We start from the raw sequence: 20790 nt of genomic DNA on the forward strand, positions 1-20790 counted from the left end.
AGTTGTTGGCATATCAGGAAGTTTTCAGACAGGCCCAGTTCCCAGGACTGCTAAAAAAGAAAAAACCTGGTCTGACAACTGAACTAACAATCCATTAAACATGGCTACATTGTCACTTTTCTCCCCTCCTTTCCTCCAGGCGCTGACTCTTGCTGGGATACAGTTGCACGGTTGCCAGCAGCCTTCTCGTGCCTCATACCAGTCTGAGCCTGCACATCTACAAGCTTGTGCATCATACACAGCATCTCCTACAAGCTCAATCCTGCCCTCACCAGATGTCTATACACACACACTTGCCAGCAGCGGTCACTGGACTGGAACCCTAGGGAATTTTCCCTCCCTAACTGAAGTGGGTGTTGAGGCCAGCTGTCGTGGTCCTCCTGCTATCCAAACCGAGATCAGCTACCTTCACTCAGGGTTCTAACCTGGGACTCTCCTGGTATGTATGGCTTAGCTACTCACTAGATCATTTGATTTGAGACATCAAGGGAGTCATAAATGACCATTCTTCAGGCATGAGCCTTAAAAAGTATCAGTAAGTGTTACTATTCCACTATGTACGGCATTATATTGAAGCCTGATCCTAAATTCACCCAATGTCTGATGAGAACAAGGGGCACCCAACATGGCTTCGATAAAAGGAGGTCCTGTCTTACTAACTTGATTGTATTTATTGAAGAAGTCACCAAGATGGTGGATGAGGGAAACCCAGTAGACGCTGTCTGTCTTGATTTCCAAAAGGCTTCTGATAAGGTACAAGATCGAAGCCTCAGGTATTAGGGGCAATCTACTGCACTGGATTGAGAACTGCCTGGAAGCCCACAGGCAGAGAGTGGTTTTAGATAGGTTTGGTTCTGCTTGGAGACTGCTCATCAGCGGTGTCCCTCGGGAATCAGTGTTGGGACCGTTGCTGTTTACTATTTTTATTAATGATCTAGATGTAGGTGTTGAGGGATCGATCTGCAAGTTTGCATATGATACCAAGTTATGTGCGAGAGAATGGACTGTAGAAGATGGTCGACTACGACAGACAGATCTAGATGCGCTGGGGGATTGGGCTCATGACTGGCAAATTATGTTTAACTTAGAAAGGTGTAGTGTTCTGCATGTGGGCAGGGTGAATGATGAACATATTTACACCCTTCAGGGAAAAGTACTGAAGCCGGTAGAAAAAGAAAGAGATCTGGGTGTTCTAATGCATAGATCTCTAAAGAAAGAAAGACTTGCATTTATACAGCGTCTTTCACAACCGCAGGACGTCCCAAAGCGCTTTACAGCCAATGAAGTACTTCTGAAGTGTAGTCACTGCTGTAGTGTTGTAATGAAGTATTGTAATGTATGAAACGTGGCAGCCAAATTGAAAGATCTAAGTTTCTGAGAGGGCTTGACAGGGTAGATGCTGAGAGGCTGTTTCCCCTGGCTGGAGAGTCTAGAACTAGGGGGGCACAGTCTCAGGATAAGGGGTTGGCCATTTAGGACTGAGATGAGAAGAAATTTCTTCAGAGGGTTGTGAATCTTTGAAACTCTCTATCCCAGAGGGCTGTGGATGCTCAGTCGTTGAGTGTATTCAAGGCTGAGATCGATAGAATTTAGGACTCTAAGGGAATCAGGCAGGAAAGTGGAGTTGAGGTTGAAGATCAGCCATAATCTTATTTAATGGCAGTGCAGGCTCGAGGGGCCTTATGACCTACTCCTGCTCCAATTTCTGATGTTCTTCAAAATAGTGCCATGGACTCTTTTACGTCCACCTGAGAGGGCAGATAGGTCCTCGGTTTAACATCTCATCCGAAAGACGGCACCTCGGACAGTGCAGCGCTCCCTCAGTACTACACTGGGAGTATCAGCCTAGATTTTATACTCAATTCTCTGGGACTTGAACCCACGACCTTCTGACTATATGTTTTGTATATGTTTTTGATCTCATCGAAATATATAAAATTCTAACAGGACTCGACAGACTAGATGCAGGGAGGATGTTCCCGATGGCTGGGGAGTCCAGAACCAGGGATCACAGTCTCAGGATACGAGGTATTCCATTTAGAACCGAGATGAGGAGAAATTTCTTCACTCAGAGGGTGGTGAACCTGTGGAATTCTCTACCACAGAAGGCAGTGGAGGCCAAGTCATTAAATATATTCAAGAAGGAGATAGATATATTTCTTAATGCTAAAGGGATCAAGGGATATGGGGAAAAAGTGGGAACAGGGTACTGAGTTAGACAATCAGCCATGATTATTTTGAATGGCGGAGCAGGCCTGAAGGGCCGAATGGCCTACTCTTGCTCCTATTTTTTATGTTTCTTCTACTTTGTCTGGAGGTCCAAGGTAGAACGCGTCCGCAGGACCACCATGTACAAGTCCCCAGACAAAGTGAGGAACAGCGTCCCCAACCCTTTGGCCACCTTTGTGTGTGGCTGCCTCAGGTTGTGTAGAGCTCCAGTATGCAAGCACCAAGTGTCACTATGTGCTGAGTTTCTACCTGTCCAACACACTGAGAAGGCTGGGCCTGGCCACGCTGGCCGATCAGATGCAGGACGTCCCGTCCAGCTGGACCGTCCCCCCCCACCCCCCGTCCCAGGTGGAGAGGTTCTTGAGGGGGAACCCCTTCGACCACAAGGCCGTCAGTGGTCGACATGAAAAATTCTAAGGATGCTGCAAGAAACGGAGAGGGTGGACTCGATCAGTTTCTTCCCTGACCAGACCGTCGATGCCATTTGGCAGAACGTCTTATTGCCGGAACTGACCAACAGGCACCAGGATGGTGGTGAGAAGGCACCTCCCAGTGCAGTCCTTCCAACATGCACGGAACCCCAGTGCCGCCGCGAACTGCCCTCATAGAAACATAGAAAATAGGAGCAAGAGTAGGCCATTCGGCCCTTCAGGCCTGCTCCGCCATTCAAAATGATCATGGCTGATCGTTTAACTCAGTACTCTGTTCCCGCTTTTTCCCCATATCCTTTGATCCCTTTAGCATTAAGAAATATATCATCTCCTTCTTGACTTGGTCTCCACTGCTTTCTGTGGTAGAGAATTCCACAGTTTCACCACCCTCAGTGAAGAAATTTCTCTTCATCTCGGTTCTAAATGGCATACCCCGTATCCTGAGACCGTGACCCCTGGTTCTGGACCCTCCATCCATCGGGAACATCCTCCCTGCATCGAGTCTGTCGAGTCCTGTTAGAATTTTATATGTTTCGATGAGATCACCTCTCATTCTTCTAAATTCTAGTGAATATAGGCCAATCATAAGAACATAAGAAATTGGAGCAGGAGTCGGCCAATCGGCCCCTCGAGCCTGCTCCGCCATTCAATAAGATCATGGCTGATCTGATCCAAACCTCAAATCTAAATTCATGTCCAATTTCCTGCCCGCTCCCCGTAACCCCTAATTCCCTTTACTTCTAGGAAACTGTCTATTTCTGTTTTAAATTTATTTAATGATGTAGCTTCCACAGCTTCCTGGGGCAGCAAATTCCACAGACCTACTACCCTCTGAGTGAAGAAGTTCCTCCTCATCTCAGTTTTGAAAGAGCAGCCCCTTATTGTAAGATTATGCCCCCTAGTTCTAGTTTCACCCATCCTTGGGAACATCCTTACCGCATCCACCCGATCAAGCCCCTTCACAATCTTACATGTTTCAATAAGATCGCCTCTCATTCTTCTGAACTTCAATGAGTAGAGTCCCAATCTACTCAACCTCTCCTCATATGTCCACCCCCTCATCCCCGGGATTAACCGAGTGAACCTTCTTTGTACTGCCTCGAGAGCAAGTATGTATTTTCTTAAGTATGGACACCAAAACTGTATGCAGTATTCCAGGTGTTGTCTCACCAATACCTTATATAACTGCAGCAATACCTCCCTGTTTTTATATTCTATCCCCCTAGCAATAAAAGCCAACATTCCGTTGGCCTTCTTGATCACCTGCTGCACCTGCATACTAACTTTTTGATTTTCTTGCACTAGGACCCCCAGATCCCTTTGTACTGCAGTACTTTCCAGTTTCTCGTCATTAAGATAATAACTTGCTCTGATTTTTCCTGCCAAAGTGCGTAACCTCACATTTTCCAATATTGTATTGCATCTGCCAAATTTCCGCCCACTCACCCAGCCTGTCTATATCCCCTTGTAGGTTTTTTATGTCCTCCTCACTCTCTACTTTCCCTCCCATCTTTGTATCATCTGCAAACTTTGATATGTTACACTCGGTCCCCTCCTCCAAATCGTTAATATAGATTGTAAAGAGTTGGGGACCCAGCACCGACCCCTGCGGAACACCACTGGCTACTAGTTGCCAGTCTGAGAATGAACCATTTATCCCAACTCTCTGCATCCTGTTAGATAACCAATCCTCCACCCTTGTCGAATGCCTTCTGGAAGTCTAAATACACTACGTCCACTGGTTCCCCTTTATCCACCCTGTACGTTATGTCCTCAAAGAACTCAAGCAAATTTGTCAGACATGACTTCCCCTTCATAAAGCCATGCTGACTTTGTCCTATTAAATTATGTTTATCCAAATGTTCCGCTACTGTCTCCTTAATAATAGACTCCAAAATTTTACCCACCACAGATGTTAGGCTAACTGGTCTATAATTTCCAGCCTTCTGCCTACTACCCTTTTTAAATAAGGGTGTTACATTAGCAGTTTTCCAATCTGCTGGGACCTTTGCCGAGTCCAGAGAATTTTGGAAAATTACCACCAAAGCATCCACAATCCCTACTGCCACTTAGTCGACCCAATCTCTCCTCATATGTCAGTACTGCCATTCCAGGAACCAAGGCTGTGGCCGGGAGGAGCCCGTCGTCCACCTCGTGATGGGCTACCCCTTTGCGCAGAAGGTGTGGAGAGAGATACGTTGGTATCTGTCCCAGTTCATCCCAAACAGTTCGGTAACACTGTGCTTTATGGACTATCCCCTGGGACGCACACAGAGACAGATATCACATGCGGCTGGAAGACAATCAACTCGTTGATGGAGGCCCTTTTGTCCATCCAAAACCTGCTGTTCTTCCACGACTGAGTGTTGCCGACTGGCGCATTCGAAGATCAAGGAATACGTGCTGCGGGACACACTGAAGCGAGGTGCGACCTATGCAAAGGCTCTGTGGGGAAGGTCACCGTATAAAGCCATTCCATCCTGTATTGTCCAGAATGTATTAGAAGATATGTACTGTGTTTTAAAATTGTAGCAACGAGATCATTGTGTATACGATTTGCACTGTATTGCTTTGAAGCGCTGTACTGCATTTTGTGCCCTTACTTAGAACTGTGTGTATCTTTAGATTTTATGGAATAAAGCATATATTGAAATAAAAAAAAGTTTTTTCGAACCTTCCAACAGCAGGGCAATTTGAAACAGTATGGAATACAAAGAAGGGAATATTGAGAAGATCTAAGGATGCATTTGCATTGCAGTCTGAAGCTAATAGCTGCAGCTCATGTTCCAGTCAGAACCATCTCTACATTGTCTAGCTCCTGCTTGGCTGAAACTGTAACGGTCATGCCCAAGAGAGAACTGTGTGCATGCCTGGATACTGATCTGAAGAGCGCTCTCTTCCAAAAGATAAATATGTACATGTTTAGACGGAAGGGAGGGGACAATTCCCACTCTAAACATTTAAATTGACATTAGGTGGGTTTTATAAAGTGCTCAGGATCAAATGGTGCCCCTCAGCGCTTTGTAAACCAGATTTAACACTGCATTGGATTACACTGCATGCAGTGTCAAACCTAAGAGCGAGGCCGCCCCATCCCAGGGAGTGTCACCCTGGTTGACTCTAGAGTCACGTGGCGCACTCACGTACACTGCCAGAGTAGTGCTGTTGCAAAGCCAGAACTGATTTCCACCAGGGCTAAACTGGTACTGTAATTACACCGTTAGGCGACAAGCTAACACAGCAAACAAAATGATCTGAAATGGGATTTAAAACTGTAGAGACATTACCGAGAAAGAACTTCTAACTTCATCTGTAATTTGCGTTTCTCTTTGCTCAAAGACTCCATCTGTTCCGAAGAGGATTTTAATCGAAAGCTCTGGTCGTCAGCCTGGAACATCAGTATAATTAGAGCACTTCTACAAAATAAGCCATTTTGGAGAAAGACACAAACTATTATCAACATTACCAGTAAATAAAGAGGAACTACAGGATAATAAATAACACTGACAAGCAAGGCCAACCAAGGACATATATAGCAAAAATGATTAGAACTAGAAAGCTCTGTATTATACCATTGCACAAGGGAAATATCAGTACAGCGTGAAAGGAGTTAGGAGAGTATATGAACTTTGAAACCCAAACGACCAATAGAAATCCAAACACAATACTTGGCATGTTGTTTCCAGAACCTTGCAGATTGCTAAGCGCTGTACAATACACAGCAATATGGAAAAGTTCCATAGGAATAGGAGTGGGCTATTCAGCCCCCGAGCCTGTTCTGCCATTCAATTAGATCATGGCTGATCTGTACCTTAACTCCATCTACCTGCATTGGTTCCATAACCCTTAATACCCTTGCCTCACAAAAATCCATCAATCTCAGTTTTGAAATTTTCAATTGACTCCCAGCCTCAACAGCTTTTTGAGGGGAGAGAGTTCCAGATTTACACTATCCTTTGTGTGAGGAAGTGCTTCCTGACATCACCCCTGAACAGCCTAGCTCTAATTTTAAGGTTATGCCCCCCTTGTTCTGGACTCTCCAACAGAGGAAATAGTTTCTCTATCTACTCCATCAAATTCTTTTATCATCTTAAACACCACGTCCAAGACTCCAGGAAAAATCTCATGCATAAGGTTGCAGGTAGGAAAGGCTGGGTACAGGAAGCATCAGGGGTGCACTCAACTGATTACAGCGTGCTAATACCCATCTCCCAATTAACGGCATTTGCCTTAACATGAGCACCTTCATCTGCAGCTTAATCAGTGTTTTTGATAGATCAAAGAATCTTCTCTTGTGACACAGGAGGTTCTTCTCATATTCATGCAGCCTACGTTCAGCCACTTTCAGCAGCTCAGGAAAGGCTTCCAATTCCTTCAAGCGGGTTTCCATTTGATCTTTCGCCTGTACCATGATAGTAACAGCATTGGGGAGGCGGAAAGAGGGCAAAAGGTAGATGAAAAATAACCTGTTAAATTAGTGAACCTGTGTTGACTACACTAATGGGATCACCACATTGCAACATTTCATATGGATACCTCTGCAATATTATTCCCCCTTGGAGAAGCAGACATTTGTAAATGCAAATGTAAATCTTTAATAAAAAAGGCTGCATATAGTGACACTATTCCCAGCCAGAATGGAGATGATAGGGGAATTCCCCTGTCACTCACGCTGGGAGGCTACAATTTTGTAAGGGACTGGGATTGATTTTACCCATAAGACCATAAGAGATAGGAGCAGGAGTAGGCCATTCAGCCCCTCAAGCCTGCTTCGCCATTTAATGAGATCATGGCTGATCTGATTTTTACCTCAACTCCACTTTCCTGCCCTTTCCCCATAGCCTTAGTCTCCCTTGCGGATCAAAAATTTGTCTAACTCGGCCTTGAATCTATTCAATGACTCAGCCTCCACAGCTTTTTGGGGTAAAGAATTCCAAAGATTCATGACCCTCCGGGAGAAGAAATTCCTCCTCGTTTCCATCTTAAATGGGTGACCTCTTATTCTGAGACTATGCCCCCGAGTTTTAGATTCCCCCATGAAGGGTAACATCCTCTCAGCATCTACCCTATCGAGTCCCCTCAGAATCTTATATGTTTCAATAAGATCTCCTCATTCTTCTAAACGCCAATGAGTACAGACCCAACCTGTTCAATCGTTCCTCATAAGACAACCACAATACCCACAAGTTCTGTTGGTTGCAGTTGGTTGAGACTCTTTTTAAATAGACTGTAAATAGACCTTGTTTGCTTTGCTGTTGCTGAGTAAATAAACTTTGTTTGCTTTGCTGTTTGTTGTAAAATCCACTTGCTGTATATCCTGCCCCGCCTCCAACTCATTGGCTGACACAGTGTTGTCAATTGACAGCAGTTATTTTCTGTCGACCTTGATTAGGTGACTCCCGAGGGAGGGGTCATGATTTACAAGGAGCTGCCAATCTACAAGCATTAGGAGACCAATGAATCATTCCCTTGTGCCGAGTCTCTCGAGGAGGGGCAGCATCGCTGCTTAATAGTTTAAAAAAAAGACAAACTTCCCTCAACATCAGTAATTAGCTTCTAACTAATGTCAGGATGTGTCTAATTAGAGCAATTTCCCATAGCGGGTAGTTAAGCAAGATCAGGTTTTGGCTTGGAATTTTTCACTTTAAAGGGACAGGATAGCTTAAACACAGTTTAGATAGCTTTCTTCCAGGCAGTCCCTTTAGGGAAGGGCTATAAAGACATAAGCAACCCCCTTTTTATTCAATTCATTGTGCATTAAAGGCCTTTGTTGGTATAAAACAGTGCATCCTTTGATTGATTGTGAGCAGTGATTCATTGAATCAAAGATTCATTACTTGTTATCAAATCATCGTTAACATATTTTAAAAACAAAAACATGAAATCTTCAGACATAACTTGCTTTTTAAAGCTAACCCCATTTATTAATTTATTGACTTTGCTACACTTTAAGAACACAATTATTAGAGAAAATAATTACTGGTTTCTGCACATATCAACTTATGTATCACTAACAGTTCTCACAGCAGTTCTATGTCTTGCACTGTTGAAAAACAAATTCAACAGAATTGTTTTTTATACCAGTAAATTTGTTGGCCATTTTACTGACACGCTATGCTGCCATGTTATTTTGGGTCACTTAAAGAACGTTCCTGAGAAGGCTCTCACTTCATATGGTCCGGCTGATAATAAGGGAAGGCTTACCAATACAATGGCCCCAATACTTACGGGGAGGGAGCGAGGGGGACAATTTAGTGGTCATGGGGGGTGGGGAGATTGCGGGGGGGGGGGGGAAAGAGGGGGTCGGCAGACCTGGGGGGAGGGCGTCGGGAGGAGGGAGTCAGGTAAGCTTGGGGTGGCCAGGCGTCAAGCACTCCTGCTCTTCCTGGCCCACAAGCATCTACCTGTTGGATCCAGAAGTTCTCGACTCCCTTTAGCTGCCAGGATTCCTGAGCCTTGGGAAATATGCCTGCAACCGTTAAATCCAAATGGCTGCTGAAATCTGAGGCATGTTGCCTCATTAACATATTAAATTATTAACCCACTGCTCGAGAGCAAGTTACTCACCCGTCCCCCCCCAAACTCGCCCTGATTAAACCTGAAGTAGGCACGTTCGCGATGAGTTGGGTTCGGATTTCACATTTTTAATAATTTAACCCATCCTGGGAGGTTAAAACTCCCCCCAATGTCTTTTTTTGAAGTTAAATACTAAATTAAAACTTGCATAGAACTCCACAGAAAATACAATTGATGAACATACCTTCTCTGTTTCCATGTCTCTCATATTTCTTATCTGGCTATTTTCTTCTGTGGCCTCTCTAAGACTAGCCTTCAGCTCATTAGCTGTCGTCTGTAATAATTGGACCTATTGTTAAGAGTGATAAATTCAATTGTGCATCAGTCTCCCCAGTGTAAGAGTACTGAGTGACAACTGCAACTTTCAAACAATATACTTTTTCTATAATTAAAAACAGAAAATGCTGGAAATACTCAGCAGGTCAGGCAGCATCTATATACAAGCATTCCTGGAAGAATAATTCTGCTTGTTTTCCAGAATGAGAGCAATTTACAGAAAGTGAGAATAAATTTTGGAGACCTAGAGGACACAATTTATATCCCATCAACTCATTGACCTAAGTATTCATTAACAAAGTGGTATATTTTCCCCCATTCCTTAATTTTAATAAAAAAAGTGTTTCCCACTTAAACCTACACAGACACGAGTGAGTGGAAGCAGTGTTCCTTCCTCACTCAAACCCATCTTCGCACTCTAATTAGCTACAAGCTAGTTGTGAAGCAAAAGTGACAATGTAACTCTACCTTGCAGATCATCCTTACATTATGACTTTATTTTCTTTAACCTACTACATATTGTATTCCGCAGTCAAATTTAGCTTAAAGAAACTACTCGGTTGCATCCCTCCAGGACACTAACTCTATCACAGCATCTAATTGTACTTTGCATAACAATAACAGTAACAACTTGCATTTATATAGCACCTTTACTATTGTAAAACGTCCCAAGGCGCTTCACAGGAGTGTTATCAGTCAAAATTTAACACTGAGCTACATAAGGAGATATTAGGACAGGTGGCTAAAAGCTTGGTCAAAGAGGTAAGGTTAAGGAGCATCTTAAAGTGAGATTATTCACTTTGTAGGAAGAACAGAAAAACAGAATATTTTTTAAAATGATGAGAAATTACTAAACGTTGGTGTTCAGAGGGGTTTGGGTGTCCTTGTACAAGAAACACAAAAAGTTAACATGCAGGTACAGCAAGCAATTAGGAAGGCAAATGGCATGTCGAAGTACAAGAGTAAGGAAGTCTTACTACAATTGTACAGGGCTTTGGTGAGGCCTCACCTGAAGTACTGGGTACAGTTTTGTTCTCCTTATCTAAGGATATGCTTGCTCTAAAGCGGGTACAATGAAGGTTCACCAGATTAATTCCTGGGATCAGAGGGTTGTCCTATGTGGAGAGGTTGAGTAGAATGGGCCTATACTATCTGGAGTTTAGAAGAATGAGAGGTGATCTCATTGAAACATATAAGGTTCTGAGGGGGCTTGACAGGGTAGATGCTGAGAGGTTGTTTCCCCTGACTGGAGAGTCTGGAACTAGGGGGCCTAGTCGCAGGATAAGGGATCAGCCATTTAAGACTGAGATGAGGAGGAATTTCTTCACTCACAGGGTTGTGAATCTTTGGAATTCTCTACCCCAGAGGGCTGTGGATGCTGAGTCATTGAGTATGTTCAAGGCTGAGATCGATAGATTTTTGGACTCTTAGGGGAGTCAATGGATATGGGGATCGGGCGGGAAAGTGGAGTTGAGGTTGAAATTCAGCCATGATCTTATTGAATGGCAGAGCAGGCTTGAGGGGCCGTATGGACCTATTCCTGCTCCTATTTCTTATGTTCTTAAAGAAGGAAATCATACTGTCTTGAGCTCTATTGCCTTGCTTGGTGGATTATTCCAAACATTTATCACTCTTTGAATTAAACAAGATCTGATTGACATCTGTTCCAAATTTCTATATACTATATGCGTATGTCCTCTGGTCCAAGTAATAATCTATATACTTTGATGAGATTCCCCTTACTTGCCTTCTTTTTAGACTGTTTGGTACAAATTTATGATCTTTGTTAATGCTTCATTCCCTTTACACTTGGATCAATCTTGTTCTTTTTTTTAAAATGAAATTATATCTTTTTGACGTGTGGTGACCAAAACTAAACACAGTATTCTAATTGTGGTATGACAGATAAAGCCTTAGGGTAACTTCTGTAGTCTAATATTCTGCTGTTCTAGGTTGGCTTTTTAAGTTTCTTTTGTCATATTGTCTGTACACTGAAAGTATGTATATATGTTTGCTGCCACACATGACAACATATCGAGCACATCCATTATGAGGTACAACAATAGTCTAATGTAATATGAAGCTTTCTTCACAAAGCCTCAATAATTTGCAAAAGAGCTGTCTTTTGAGGCACAAGAATGAGATTTTCATTCTGGATACTACTCAACTTTATTATCTGAGTGCAATTGACCAGAGCAATTTATTTGGATTTGTATCTACAAGAAACTGGACTGAATACCAAAATTTATGTCTTTGAAAATCCTTTCTCCTTCCCCCAAAGTTTCTCACCTTTTCTTTCCTCCTCTCCTGAAGGTAGTGACTGGTGCTGGGCCATGGCCGCAGCCTTAACGATCTTAATAGATCAAGGGCAACCCTCTTACGGATCTTAATAGGCATACAAGAGAAAGGAAACTTTCAATTCGATTGATTTAGGCTGGATCCAAACCGAGGTCCTAGAGATGCAGGGCACACTGTTTTAGAGGTGTTGTCTTCTGAGGTTGCAGGGTTCCGGAATTGTAAATCAACATGTCATTTCCAACTTAGATTCAGGACAATGTTCTAACACATTGCTACTTTTAGCTTAGTAAATTGCATTACCTGAGTTTCATATTGCATAACAACTTCCTCCTCTTGTTTAACTTTGGCTTTTAGTTGCTCAAGTTCTGTTGCTGTCATCGCTGCCTTTTCTTCTAAAGCTGATACTGAAGCCTGTGAATAACAACGCATTGTCCATTAGGATGAGACATTAAACAGAGACCCCCCCCAGCCCGTCTGCCCTCTCGGGTGGATATAAAAGATCCCATGGCACTATTTTGAAGAAGAGCAGGGGGGTTCTCCCCAGTGTCCTGGCCAATATTTATCCCTTAACCAACATCACTAAACCAAATTATCTGGTTTGGTGTGGGAGAAATGGGTTTCGATTCATGGGGCACTGGCACCAGTACTGGGGAAGTGGGAGCTGTACTGTTGACGGGCTTCATCTGAACCGTGCTGGGGCCAGTGTTCTGGCAAATCATATAACTAGGGTGTTGGAGAGGGCTTTAAGCTAAATAGTGGAGGTGAGGGATCAAGTAAGGGAAGATGTGGTAAATTAAAGAAAGAAGGCAAGGCAAGAGAGCAAGGTAGCAATAAGGGAAATGATAATCAGAGAGTGGCAGGAAGGGACAGAGCATGCAAACTTAAGAACGCGCCAGCAGATAAGGCTAGAGGTTGCAAAAATAGTAAAAAGATAGCACCAAAGGCTTTGTATCTGAATGCGCGTATCATTCGTAACAAAATGGATGAATTGACAGCTCAAATAGAAATAAATATATACGATCTGATAGCCATTACAGAGACATGGCTGTAAGATGACAAAGGCTGGAACCTAAATATTCAAGGGTACTTGACATTTCGGAAGGAGAGGAAGCTAGGAAAAGGTGGAGGGAGGGGTAGCTCTGTTAATTAAGGATGACATGAGTATAATAGAGAGAAATTACCTTAGTTCTAAAGGCCAAGATGTAGAATCAGTTAAGGTAGAGATAAGAAATAGTAAAGGCAAGAAGTCACTTGTGGGAGTAGTTTATAGGCCCCCTAACAGTAACCCCCACTCTGTAGGACAGGGTATACAGGAAGAAATAATGGGGGCTTGTGAGAAAGGAACAGCAATAATCATGGGTGATTTTAATCTACATATAAATTGGAAGAATCTGATTGGCAAAGGTAGCCTGAAAGATGAGTTCATAGAGTGCTTTCAGGATAATTTCTAAGAGCAGCACATTCTAGAGCTAACCAGAGAGCAGGCTATTCTAGATCTGGTAATGTGTAAAGAGACAGGATTAATTAATGACCTCATTGTAAAGGAGCCTCTAGGTAGCAATGATCACAATATGATTGAATTTCACATTTAGTTTGAGGAAGAGAAGAGTAAATCTAAGACTAGTGTTTTAAACTTAAATAAGGGCAATTATGAGGGCATGAAGACAGAGCTGGCTAAAGTGAACTGGGAACTTAGGTTAAGGGATCTGTCAGTAGAGATGCAGTGGCAGACATTTAATGAGATATTTCATAACACTCAGCAAAGATACATTCCAGTGAGAAAGAAAGACTCTAGGGGAAGGACGTACCATCCGTGGCTAACTAAGGAAGTTAAAGATAGTATCAAATTGAAAGAAAAAGCATACAATTCTGCGAAGATTAGTGGCAGGTCAAATGGTTGGTCAGAATATAAAAAACAGCAAAGAGTGACTAAAAGAATAATAAGGAGGGAGAAATTCAAGTACAAGAGAAAGCTAGCTAGAAATATAAAAACAGATAGTAAGAGTTTCTACAGGTATTTAAAAAGGAAAAGAGTAAGTAAAGTGAGTGTTGGTCCTCTAGAGAGAGTCTGGGGAATTAATAATGGAGAATAAGGAAATGGCGGGTGAATTGAACAGGTATTTTGCATCTGTCTTCACTGTAGAGGATACAAATAACATGCCAGAAATAATTGTGAATCAAAAGGTGAAAGGGAGGGAGGAACTCAAAACATTTACAATCACCAGGGAAAGGGTTCTGAAAAAAATATTAGAATTAAAAGCCGACAAGTCCCCAGGTCCTGACGGACTTCATCATAGGGTCTTAAAAGAAGTGGCTGCAGAGATAGTAGATGCATTGGTATTAATTTTCCAAAATTCCCTAGATTCTGGAAGAGGCCCATCAGATTGGAAAATAGCAAATGTAACTCCTCTATTCAAGAAAGGAGGGTGACAGAAAGCAGGAAACTACAGGCCAGTTAGCTTAACATCTGTCATAGGAAAAACACTAGAATCTATTATTAAGGAGGTTATAGCAGGGCACTTAGAAAATCTCAATGCAATCAGGCAAAGTCAACACGGCTTTGTAAAGGGAAAACGTGTTTGACAAATTTATTAGAGTTCTTTGAGGAAGTAACAAGCAACGTGGATGTGGTGTAATTGGATTTCCAGAAGGCTTTTGATAAGTTGCCACATCAAAGGCCACTACACAAGTAAGAGCTCATGGTGTAGGAGGTAACATATTAGCATGGATAAAGGATTGGTTAGCTAATAGGAAACAGAGAGTAGGCATAAATGGGTCATTTTCAGTGGAGTGCCACAGGGATCAATGCTTGGGCCTCAACTTTTTACAATCTGTATCAATGACTTGGATGAAGGGACCGAATGTATTGTTGCTAAATTTGCTGATGGCACAAAGGTAGGTAGGAAAGTAAGTTGTGAAGAGGGCATAAGGAGTCTGCAAAGGGATATAGATAGGTTAAGTGAGTGGACAAAAATCTGGCAGATGGAGCACAATGTGGGAAAATGTGAACTTGTCCACTTTGGCAGGAGGAATAGAAAAGCAGTATATTATTTAAATGGGGAGAGATTGCAGAACTCTGAGGTACAGAGGGATCTGGGTGTCCCAGTACATGAATCACAAAAAGTTAGTATGCAGATACAGCAAGTGATTAGGAAGGCAAATGGAATGTTGTCATTTATTGCAAGGGGAATGGAATGTAAAAGTAGAGATGTTTTGCTACAGTTGTACAGGGCATTGGTGAGACCACATCTAGAATACTGTGTGCAGTTTAGGTCTCCTTATTTAAGGACATAATTGCTTTGGAGGCGGTTCTGAGAAAGTTCACTCGATTGATTCCTGGGATGAGGGGGTTATCGTATGAGGAAAGTTTGGACAAGTTGGGCTGTATACATTGGAGTTTAGAAGAATGAGAGGATGATCTTACTGAAACATATAAGATCCTGAGGAGACTAGAAGGGGTAGATGCTGAGAGGATGTTTCCCTTGTGGGAGAGACTAGAACTAGGGACCAGTTTAAAAATAAGGGGTCTCCCATTTAAGATGGAGATGAGGAGAATTTTTTTCTCTCAGAGGGTCATAAGTCTGTGGAACTCCCTTCCCCAGACAGCAGTGGAGGCAGGGTCACTAGATATTTTTAAGGCTGAGTTAGATAGTTTCCTGATTAACAAGAGAGTCAAAGGTTACAGTAGGTAGACAGGAAAGTGGGATTGAGGTCACAATCAGATCAGCCATGATCTTATCAAATGGCAGAGCAGGCTCGAGGGGCCAAATGGCCTACTTCTGCTCTTAATTCGTATACTCGTATGTTACCACATTGATGTTTGTGGAACTTTTTTGTGCGCAAATTGGCTGCCGCATTTCCTTACATTACAACAGTAACTACACTTCAAAAATACTTCACAGGCTGTAAAGCGCTTTAGGATGTCCTGAAGTTGTGAAAGGCGCTATATGAATGCAAGTTCCTTCTTTCTTATTATAAAACTTATGTCCTGTACAATAGAGCACACTATTTCAGTTGTCGTTACCAGATGATCGCGAATGAGCCTCATGAGGTACAATGGCCAGATAACACTCTCAGCACACACTGGCCAGAGGGACAATAACAGAATCAATGAATAATCAGCCAGCTCCCTGCTCCTGATCACTATCCAGTGATCCCTACTGGAAGTTATGTGGGCATTGAGCAGCGGCAGGATTGGGCTCACTCTGGCGCTCTCCATGGTCAAATAATAAGCCAACACTTACCTAAAAAAAGCTCACACACAAGAATGACCACCTGGCTGCGATTCCAAAAATTGCCTAGTGTCCATGGAACCAAATCCAAGCAAGGAATAGGGCATTCAGGATAAAGCAGGAGGGCTCAAAATATTTATTCCACAAGTCAATAAAACCGACAAGGCTGTGATTCAGTTACAGGGGCCTCCTTCACTCATGGAATAAACGTTAACATTGAACAACCTTCTATACAGTTTCCTGTTTATATGAAGTTCAAGTTTCAAGTTAATTTGTTAAAAAAAATTAACTAGCTGATCTCCCTTGCCATTGCTCCTGTGTTTACATGGTTTGGGCTCTTGCTTCTCCCCACTCCTGCTGGTGCTCAGTCTGTCGTGGTCAGAAGTAGTGCTCTAGCTCTCTCCCAGCTTTCTTCCTCGAACTCCAAACTTTTCTTCTCCCTCTTGTTAGGTCATTCCGAACCCTTTGCTTTGTCTCTTATATTATTCAAAATCCTATTTCCTTCATTCCACTCAACAAAGGAACATGAGTAGGCCTTTCAGCACCTAGAGCCATTCAATGAGACCATGGCTGATCTGTATCCTAACTCCATCCACCCGCCTTGGCTCCATATCCCTTAATACCCTTGGCTAACAAAAAGAAAATCTATCGATCTCGGGTTTAAAATTATTAATTGAGCTAGCATTATTCCGTTTTAGTGGGAGAGAGTTCCACACTTCTACCACCCTTTATGTGAAGTGTTTCCTAACTTCTCTCCTGAATGGCCTGGCTCTGATTTGAAGGTTATGTCCCCTTGCGAACAGCACGGTGTGCGGACAACACAGTGTGAACTGCTGAGAGTTTGGTACGTGTGGGAGTTTAAGGGTTAATCTCTTTAAAATCTAATGCATATTGCTTTCAACTGTTTAAGTTTAGTTTTAAAGTTTAAACTTTTAAGTTTCTGTCAGGCTTCAGCAGAGACAGCTGCTGTAGCAAGTTAATTGGTTAGTTAGATTAAACTGGTACTTGAAGGTGGGGCAGGCCTGACTCATCTGAGTCACAAACTGTAGAAATACAGGGGCCTGTCAGTGCGAAGAGCATGGTGTGCGGACAACACAGTGTGAACTGCTGAGAGTTTGGTAAGTGTGGGAGTTCGGTGAGGTGGGCGAAAAGAGGTGCTGCTTTGCCTTGCTTTTCCTAACTTTTTCCCCAGAGCGGCAGTGGACCTGAGAGTAGAAGACTGAGATTGGGGAATAAAAGCAGCAGCAGACCTGCAACAAGAGAAAACTACTCTGCAACGTCACAGGTGAGGCAAGAGAGTCCGAAAGTTGAGCACAGGATAAAAGGAGAGACCTAGAGCGGGAGGAGAGTCTGAGAGTCTAGGTAAGTCATGGCAGCACAGCTCGCACCCGTGATATGCTCCTCCTGCACTATGTGGGAAGTCATGGACACTACCAGTGTCCTTGGCGACCATGTGTGCAGGAAGTGTGTCCAGCTGCAGCAACTGGCTAACCGTCTTTTGGATCTGGAGCTGCGGGTGGATTCACTGTGGAGCATCCGCGATGCTGAGACTATCGTGGATAGCACGTTCAGTGAGGTGGTCACACCACAGGTAAAGAGTACGCAGGCAGAAAGGAAATGGGTGACCACCAGACACAGTAAAAGGACTAGGCAGGTAGAGCAGGAGTCCCCTGGGGCCATCTCCCTCTCAAACAGATATTCTGCTTTAGATACTGTTGGGGGAGATGGCTTATCAGGGGAAAGCAACAAGAGCCAGATTCGGGGCACCACGGGTGGCTCTGCTGCACAGGAGGGGAGGAAGAGGAGTGGCAGGGCTATAGTGATAGGGGATTCAATTGTAAGGGGAACAGATAGGCGTTTCTGCGGCCGCAAACGTGACTCCAGGATGGTATGTTGCCTCCCTGGTGCTAGGGTCAAGGATGTCACGGAGCGGCTGCAGGGCATTCTGGAGGGGGAGGGTGACCAGCCAGTAGTCGTGGTCCATATTGGTACCAATGACATAGGTAAAAAAAGGATGGGGTCCTGCAAGGTGAATTTAAGGAGTTAGGAGATAAATTAAAAAGCAGGACTTCAAAGGTAGTGATCTCAGGATTACTACCGGTGCCACATGCTAGTGAGTATAGGAACAGGAGAATAGACAGGATGAATGCGTGGCTGCAGGGATGGTGTAGGAGGGAGGGATTTAGATTCCTGGGACATTGGGACCGGTTCTGGGGAAGGTGGGACCTGTACAAGCGTGACGGGTTACACCCGAGCAGGACCGGGACCAATGTCCTCGCGGGGGTGTTTGCTAGTGCTGTTGGGGAAGGTTTAAACGAGAGTGGCAGGGGGATGGGAACCTGAGCGGGGAGTCAGAAGGGAATAAAGTTGAGAGCAGCAAGAGAGGGGAAGACCCAGGGGAAATCTACAATACAAATAGGACAAACAGTTGTTCAAGAACAAGTGAAAGGGAAAAGCGTAGAGCAGCGGAAAGAAAGTGTACTTTAGGCACGACAGATAAAATAAAAACTAGAAGGCGTAAGGCGATTAACCCAGCATCAAAGCTGTGGTAGGGGGTTGGGAACCTGAGCAGGGAGACAGAGGAAAGCGTATCAGGAAGGGGCAGAAGGTATGGAGTAAAAGATAAAGTGTTAAAAAAGGAAAAAGCAGGAACTAAGCGTCACAAAACATATTTGAAAGTTCTTTATCTGAATGCACGTAGCATTCGTAACAAAATGGACGAGTTAACGGCACAAATAACTACGTATGGGTATGATCTTGTGGCCATTACAGAAACATGGCTGCAGGGTGACAACGACTGGGAATTAAATATGCCAGGGTATTTAACAATCAGGAAGGACAGGCAGGAAGGAAGGGGAGGTGGGGTGGCTATGTTAATAAAGGAAGGAATCACTAATACAGAGAAATGATATTGGGACAAAGGATCAGGATAATTAAACAGTTTGGGTAGAGATAAGGAATAATAAGGGGAAAAAAACACTAGTGGGCGTAGTATATAGGCCTCCTAATAGTTGCAACTCTGCTGGAAGAAGTATTAATCAGGAAATAGTCGGGGCATGTAATAAGGGAACAGCTATAATTATGGGGGATTTTAACTATCATATTAACTGGACAAATCAAATTCGGCAGGGCAGCCTTGAGGAAGAGTTTATTGAGTATATTAGGGATGGGTTTCTTGAGCAGTATGTAACTGATCCTACAAGGGGGCAGGCAACCTTGGACCTGGTCCTGTGTAATGAGTCAGGATTAATTAATAATGTCCTAGTTAAGGATCCCCTTGGAATGAGTGACCATAACATGGTTACATTCCATATCCAATTAGAGGGTGAGAAGGTTGGTTCTCAAACAAGCGTACTGAGCTTGAAGAAAGGAGACTATGATGGTATGAGAGCGGAATTGATTAAAGTGGACTGGGAAAATAGATTAAAGGGTAAGACGGTACATGAGCAGTGGTGTTCATTTAAGGAGTTATTTTACAACTTTCAAAAAATATATATTCCACTGAGGAAAAAAGGGTGTAAAAGAAATGACAGCCATCCGTGGCTAAGTAAAGAAATTAAGGATAGTATCCGACTAAAAACAAGGACATATAAGGTAGCCAAACTTAGTGGGAGGATAGAAGATTGGGAAGTCTTCAAAAGGCAGCAAAAAGTAACTAAAGGATTGATTAAGAAAGGGAAGATAGATTATGAAAATAAATTAGCAAAAAATATAAAAACAGATAGCAAGAGTTTCTATAGTTATATAAAAAGAAAAAGGGTGGCTAAGGCAAACTTCGGTCCCTTCGAGGATGAGACCAGGAAATTAATGGTGGGAAACATGGAGATGGCAAAAATGCTGAACAAATATTTTGTTTCAGTCTTTACGGTAGAGGACACTAAGAATATCCCAACACTGGACAAACAGGGGGCTCTAGGGGGGGGGGAGGAGCTAAATACGATTAAAATCACTAAGGAATTGGTACTTAGTAAATTAATGGGACTCAAGGCGGATCAATCCCCTGGACCTGATGGCTTACATCCCAGGGTCTTGAGGGAAGTGGCAGTAGGGACTGTGGATGCTTTGGTAATAATTTTCCAAAATTCTCTGGACTCGGCAAAGGTCCCGGCAGATTGGAAAACTGCTAATGTAACACCCTTATTTAAAAAGGGTAGTAGGCAGAAGGCTGGAAATTATAGACCATTTAGCCTGACATCTGTGGTGGGTAAAATTTTGGAGTCTATTATTAAGGAGACAGTAACGGAACATTTGGATAAAAATAATTTAATAGGACAAAGTCAGCATGGCTTTATGAAGGGGAAGTCGTGTCTGACAAATTTGCTTGAGTTCTTCGAGGACATAACGTACAAGGTGGATAAAGGGGAACCAGTGGACGTAGTGTATTTAGACTTCCAGAAGGCATTCGACAAGGTGCCACATAAAAGATTATTGCTCAAAATAAAGAATCACTGGATTGGGGGTAATATTCTGGCATGGGTGGAGGATTGGTTATCTAACAGGAAGCAGAGAGTTGGGAGATGCAATACAATATTGGAAAATGTGAGGTTATGCACTTTGGCAGGAAAAATCAGAGAGCAAGTTATTATCTTAATGGCGAGAAACTGGAAAGTACTGCAGTTCAGTAGATTGGGACTCTACTCATTGGAGTTCAGAAGAATGAGAGGCGATCTTATTGAAACATATAAGATTGTGAAGGGGCTTGATCGGGTGGATGCGGTAAGGATGTTCCCAAGGATGGGTGAAACTAG

At 43.1% G+C, this 20790-nt stretch overlaps 1 protein-coding gene across 4 annotated transcripts in view; it reads right to left on the bottom strand.

Annotated features, from left to right (window-relative positions):
- The window catches only part of LOC137324958 (outer dense fiber protein 2-like), a 133411-nt gene that overhangs the window by 77883 nt on the left and 34738 nt on the right, over positions 1 to 20790 (bottom strand). For 3 of the 4 annotated variants that reach the window (XM_067989649.1, XM_067989648.1, XM_067989651.1), the window contains exons 14-17: positions 12111 to 12221; positions 9421 to 9525; positions 6904 to 7062; positions 5948 to 6048 (exon numbers count right to left, since the gene is read on the bottom strand). In XM_067989649.1, coding sequence (XP_067845750.1) covers positions 5948 to 6048; positions 6904 to 7062; positions 9421 to 9525; positions 12111 to 12221 — 476 coding nt within the window. The remainder of the gene's footprint in view (positions 1 to 5947; positions 6049 to 6903; positions 7063 to 9420; positions 9526 to 12110; positions 12222 to 20790) is intronic. The other variant, XM_067989650.1, reaches the window with a different exon arrangement.

The sequence above is a fragment of the Heptranchias perlo genome, chromosome 9, assembly GCF_035084215.1.
Source record: "Heptranchias perlo isolate sHepPer1 chromosome 9, sHepPer1.hap1, whole genome shotgun sequence".
NCBI lineage: Eukaryota > Metazoa > Chordata > Chondrichthyes > Hexanchiformes > Hexanchidae > Heptranchias > Heptranchias perlo.